Source organism: Lepidothrix coronata, unplaced genomic scaffold, assembly GCF_001604755.1.
Source record: "Lepidothrix coronata isolate B3197 unplaced genomic scaffold, Lepidothrix_coronata-1.0 Scaffold19, whole genome shotgun sequence".
NCBI classification, from domain to species: domain Eukaryota; kingdom Metazoa; phylum Chordata; class Aves; order Passeriformes; family Pipridae; genus Lepidothrix; species Lepidothrix coronata.
Genome location: NW_016690199.1, coordinates 235,722 through 241,721, shown reverse-complemented (window position 1 = coordinate 241,721; position 6,000 = coordinate 235,722). Strand labels below are relative to the sequence as shown.

At 46.3% G+C, this 6,000-nt stretch overlaps 1 protein-coding gene across 6 annotated transcripts in view; it reads left to right on the top strand.

The window, feature by feature from the left end:
- The first annotated feature begins 1,460 nt into the window (after positions 1–1,460).
- The window catches only part of CUNH14orf39 (chromosome unknown C14orf39 homolog), a 34,903-nt gene continuing 30,363 nt past the window's right edge, over positions 1,461–6,000 (top strand). The window contains exons 1-3 of one of the 6 annotated variants that reach the window (XM_017807699.1): positions 2,810–3,192; positions 3,983–4,051; positions 5,790–5,846. In XM_017807699.1, coding sequence (XP_017663188.1) covers positions 5,798–5,846 — 49 coding nt within the window. In that variant the 5' untranslated portion in view covers positions 2,810–3,192; positions 3,983–4,051; positions 5,790–5,797. Of the gene's footprint in view, positions 2,095–2,619; positions 2,752–2,809; positions 3,307–3,982; positions 4,052–5,789; positions 5,847–6,000 lie in introns of those variants that run through there. The other 5 variants (XM_017807702.1, XM_017807695.1, XM_017807700.1 and 2 more) reach the window with 5 other exon arrangements.

Below are 6,000 nucleotides of genomic sequence, written 5' to 3'. Positions count from 1 at the left end.
CCCTTCCCTTCCCTTCCCTTCCCTTTCCTCTCCTTTTTTCCTTTCCCTTCCCTTTTTCTTTTACATTCAAGTCCTTCAAATATTACATCTTCTTCCAGGATGGAGACGAGGGTTGCCACGAAAACTTATTTAGCAGAGAGCAGGAATGGGGACAATTCTCGTGTTTGGGGGAGGTGAAGAACCAGGGTTAGATACCCTGAGGTAGTGTCGTGTCTAAATGCTCCCGGGGCTAAGTCCAGGACAAATATTGTGTCCCGGCTGGTCTGGGCGCTGGCACTGAGCTGGACTCCAGCCCTTCCTGGAGGTGACTCGCCGTGGATGAAGGCTGCGAGGGAAACAGGGTTCCTCTTTTCTTGTGAGTGAGCTCTTTCTTAGATTTGGGTACCATGTGGGAGTCAGGCACCACCCTGGGCTCGGAAACAGGACTGGGGCCATGGGTGAAGGCTGGCATTTGCTTGGGCTCCGGCGTTACAGCGCTGCTTCAGGGAGCAAGTTTATGCCCGAGCAGCTTCATGAGGACAACAACTTTCCACTCCTTATCCCGATAAATTAGGCAGCGAAGCTTCCCTGCTTTCTTCTGGGGGGATTCGGTGGGGTGTCTCCAGAGACCTTCCCAAACTCAATAGTATGTGCTGCTGGGTGCACGGGGGTGCCTTGTCCTCTGGGGGTTACTTTGCCCTCTCCATCAGCTGGAGGAGCGGCAATCGGGACTGGGGGGAGCCACCAGAACCACAGGAGAGGGGTATGGAGCCCACTGAGATGCGGAGTGATGGGCCTGGGGGTCTGACAGCGAGAGGGAGTGGGTTTGGGAGCCCTTTTTGATCCCCGAATTGACCATATCTCTTTTCATAGTGCAACCCATTCATCATTGATTAGAGATAATACTATGAAAGAGTCCTTCCTGCTTGCCATCGGTAATGAAAATGTTTGTTTGTGGCTTTGGTTGAGGTTTTTTCTGTAGGGAAGAAGGAAAAAACAAACATGGTGCAACCAGCGGGACACAGCAGGTGGGTGCAGAGCGATAACCTCAGACGGGGGTCCTTGTAATAAAGAAATGGGTAAAGGAGCTCCTGGGCCCTGACAAGTCCAGGTGGGGACAGTCCTTAGGGGGAATTATCCAGGAAGTCCCTGCCGGCTTTATCCAAATCCTGTTGAACTGACTGACCACCTTCCGGGTGAACTGGGGTCTCTGAATCTGTGGGAACCTCAGCTTTCTTTGGCACCACTACTTAAATTACCGGGACACTGGGAGGTGTTAATGACCATCAGCGAAGTTACCTGCTACTATGCTGTTAGATTCCCATTTCTAGAAGGTTGGGGGATCTCTAAGAGTCTTTAAGGCAGGACAAAGCTTTGAAGTAACTTCTCCTTGCAAGAACATTCAATGATTTGGGAAGACCGGTTGCAAAGCAGCAGCTGCAGAGCCCAAGAGGCATCTAGGAATTAGAGTGTCTCTGGGGAGCAGGACAAGGAGGTGGCTCTCGCCACGGGCAAGGAGATAAGGTGGGAGATGGTCCTGGAAAGGACGGAGCCTCGCCACCAGCAGTGTGCACGGAGCAGAGGCCGCAGACATCTGACTTCCAAAAGAACATGCCTCTCTTTCTATATCCCCCTCTCTCTCTCTCTCTCTCTCTTTTTTTTCTTTCCGCTCCTCATCTCTGCCCTGAAGCCGGCTAGGTCAGCTATTTGTCTTTGAAGCTGCATTTCTTGTTGGTTGAATTGACTGTTCTGAAAGCAGCATCGCATCTGACCAACACCGGGACTGCGGGTGGCAGAGACTTTTCTGTTCGTCTCTTCAGCCCTGTTCAATTTTCCTGTCCTCCCTTGTTTCATCAGTTCCATTGTTTTCCCTCCGCCTTGTACCCTCCCCTCCAATTTATTTGCTCTTGCTTATTGATAATCTTAAATCCATCCTCTGCCTCAGTAATCTCAACGGGGGGGAGGGGGCGAAAAACCCCCGTGGCTACCGCAGCGTGGAAGGAAGCATCGTGTTCTAGTTTCTTCCGTGCCCGGGCTCTGCATTTTTGCCTTGTAATACTGCACATCGATAAATAAATAAACGCGCACAGTTTTGTGAGCGCAGGTTGTGCTGAGGTGAGCGGCGGCATTCCGCAGCATCCTCAGTGTGAAGCTGCTCCGGGAGGAGAAGGGAGATGCCTTTAGTGCTCTTTAAACTGTTTTTTAATGGGTTTTAGCGCCCTTTTAAACTGTCCGAGGGCCGGGCCCGTGAGGGAAACAGGGAAGGAAGATTTGGGCTGATCTTCCACAGCTGGGTCAGCAGCACGGGTGGGACCTGGAGGGTGGATAAAGCAAGTTACATTCTGCACCTTCTTTTTTTTGTGCCACATCCCGGAGTGCGTACGTGTGTAATTAACCCTCCCCAGTAGGTTTCTAGGCGATGCCCCGTTCCAGCGACGCTGCCTCCTCTCCCCGCCCGGCTCCGGCCCCTCCTGCGCGCTGCTCCCGGTAGATGGAGCATCCTCATCGCTTTTCGCCCGAAGCCCTCAGAAATGTTGGTCTTTCCCTCATAACTCCCGCTGTTAAAGCAAGAGGGCGGTTTCTGGGGGACAGGCTCCCCGCCGATGTGGCCCTGAGGGAGCGCAGCGCTGCGGCCCGTGAGCCCCTCCGGGAGCCGCCCCTTCACCTGCTGCGTGAACGGCCTCGGCCCCTTCTGCTGGCGGCTGAACCCGCTCCGGGCTTGCCCCGCAGCCCTGGCTCCCACCACCGCCGGTACGGCGTGGAGGTGACAAGGTGATACCTGCCGCCCTCTCCGCACCCTTTGACGGGGCTGAGGTGCCCCAGAGATGTGGGAAGTCCCCCCAGTTTTCCGAGGGGGGCAGCGGGGGGTGCTCCGACCCCTTCCCCTGGCGGCCTTTGAGTGAGGCTCTGGACGGCTCCTCGCCCTTTCCCTTGTGGCGAGGGAAGGGGCCACCACGTTCTGGTCACTTCCCCAGTGCTGTTGGCCCCCAAAATGCAGAGGAGACCCCTGACCGCCCCGTCCCCGTCCTCCTCCTCCGCCGTGAGGGACTCACTCCCCGCTTCTCGCGCCGCCATTTTGTGGCGCTGCTCCTCAGCCCCCGTGGTATCCCACAGGATAGGGGTTTTCCCCCACTTTTTTTTTGACAAAAAGTAGTTTTAATTTTTAAATCCCAGGATTTAAGAAAATAATCTGCAGCAATAGCCTTTTGTTTGGTATGTGCCGGACTAAGTGAAATGTGGCAATCCAGTGGATGTTCAGGTCTCCTCACAGGGTTCCGAAAACGGTGTGGCAAAAGAGGGGCAGAGGAGCACATACATTAAAATGAAGTACATTTCAATTTTTTTTTTTCAGTTGAGCTGAAAAGTTAGTCTAGAAATGTGAACTCCACAAAATTTCATGAAGAATCAAATAACCAGTCTCTTTACAGTCGTAAACAGTAATGAATAGCACGGGAGAAATACGGTTTGCTCTCAAAAGAGCCTCGCCGGAATGAAAACTACTTGTATAAAGACAACAGGAATTAATACCGTTTCACAGCCTACAATTGGTAGAATTGAGCCTTGGATTTTAAGGAAGATATTTACCTCACAGATTATGGGCATTTTCCACCTTTTAATGAAGAACCCAGAAATGGCTGTTGCCAGATGGGTTTACTGAGAAGTGGCATTAATGTTAGTGCTGTAATGGCTACAGACTCCATCAGCACTTTGCTTGTGGGTTCTTCACCCGGTACAGTCTTGTAATACACGAAACTTTATTGCCGCAACTGAATTCCCTATATTTACATTAATGCGGGGCAAAACCGAGCGATGCAAAATAATATTTTTCACCTGGCAGCGTTCTGAATAGCCCCATTAGAAAGAACGGATGCGGTTTGAAGTTGTTTTACCCAGTCCTGTGGGTTACATGTTTATCTTCTACAAAAGTATCAGCCATATATGAGAATTTCCTCTGAATTTGTCGTCCTGAGTTGAATAATGGTTTGATGCTACTTTTCTGCAGTAGGTCCAAGGATCAGTCTTTGCTCCAGTCAAATCCTGGAAGACATCAGTTGTCCAAAAATTGTTTCAGGCTGGTATTAACTACTGTTTTTAAAACACCGTTTGTGTTACCAGTGCCATTGAATCTCTCAGTCCTTTCTACTAGTGACACCTGTATCCTCTTAATTCACAGCACAGAATAGCATTTGTGATTTGCAGTTATGTTACTTCATTTTAGCAATAACAAGTTAATAATAGAATAAGAAGTATTTTACATATCCATGCTTTCAGAAGCATTATTCTCTTCAACTTCTTACACTTTCAATAAATTGTATTATAAAATCACAGTAAAAAAATTTGAAAAATTACTGTAGTTGTTTCTCTCTTCTATGAAAATATTTAAAAGATAAAATTTTTTGTAATTGTTTAAGCGATGATATAATAGTTTCTATCTTAATAATACACAGCTATAGAGTCTGCCCTATTGATGAACTTTGTGTTCATCTCATAAACCAATGAATAGAATTTCCTTGCCCCAATATCTTGCAGATTTTATGGGAAGTGTCAGAAAAACAACTAGCAAACATTGTTAAACTGTTTCTAGAGAACAGATTTTTAATACATGCTCCAAACTATTTTTTTTTTAATCCAAAGGAATTACTTCAGATTTTCTTTCACATCGTGTAAAAGCAAAAATATTCTGCATTGACCTGTGGCTTGAGGTAGTATTTCTTAGTATTTTTCTTAGTATTTTCAGAAGATTTTTTTATTTTTTATCTCATATGTTTCCAGGCACTAGAAACTAGGATTTCAATCTTCTAAATACATTTGGTAAAACTACTATCTGTTTCTCGGAGTTTTTATCGCAGCCTGTGCTAATCCGGTCACTTGGATTAGGTGTTCTGATCCTCCCTTAACTATTAGACAAATTCATTTCTGTCAAACATCCAGCATTTTAAACGCTCCCCCCGCCCCCTCCCGCTCCCACAGTCTCAGTGCTGCAGGATGTAGCCTTAATGCTACTTTAGTTAAATTCTGCAGTTGTTTTCTATTCTACTTTATCCTGGATTAGGATCTCATCCTCATCACCGATTTGTCGTGGCTTTACTTCTTTCACTGTGCTGTGGAGGCAGTTAAGTATCAGATAACTTGGCTAATGTTAATGTACCTGAGCTAACGAGCTGCATCCAGAGCGTTCTGATAAACCGTGTTTGCATCTTGTTTAGAAAACTCATTATTCCCCATCTATTTAAAAACCCATCACTGAATTTCTGCACCCAGCAGCACTATGCAAACAGAACAGTGAATTTGTAAACAATCTACTTTCTGTCGTATGAGAGTTCTGTGTTTAATCACACTGAACATATTTACACCTTCTGATTCAAATATACTTTGCGATTATACGGGAGGAGTGTGCAGGAGGGTTAAGGAGCTTTTTCCATCACCAGCACTGCAGTCCATAGGCTTAGTAACCAGCTGGACTACAGGCTACACATTTTGCACACAAACATCTTTTCCTGCATCCTTCATGCCTTCTAAGAACATTAAGCCTCTCAAACGTAGAACTGCTCCAGGAGCAGCGCTTCACCTAAATTATAAACCTCCTTTTTTCCAAGCTGGGGTTTAGACTTTCATTAAGTCCCTTACTACCATCAGTGAGAAACTTGGTTCCACTGATATGGTTTAGACAGCAATTCAAATGCAGATAAAACTATTTTTTCTCTCTTTTATGTTAAAATGTGTGGTATTGTCTTGCAGTTTTGACTTGTTTATTGTATCAATAAGGCTTTTGACTGTGTAAATCCCTGAACTGCATTTTCCTTTTGTAGTTTACACAATGAGTGACGAACTTTTGACCGATTTGGGCAAACTTCTGGTCGAGCTTGGTAGGTCGTTATATCATATATTTTTAATTAATAATTACTAATGCAGTGCATGTAATGATGTTTTCTGCTTTAAACAGTTGTGTTAACGTCAAGTAAATGTATAATATTAAGATTTTGATCTTTGCCTACGTAATGTTTTGCTAGCTTGGAGGTT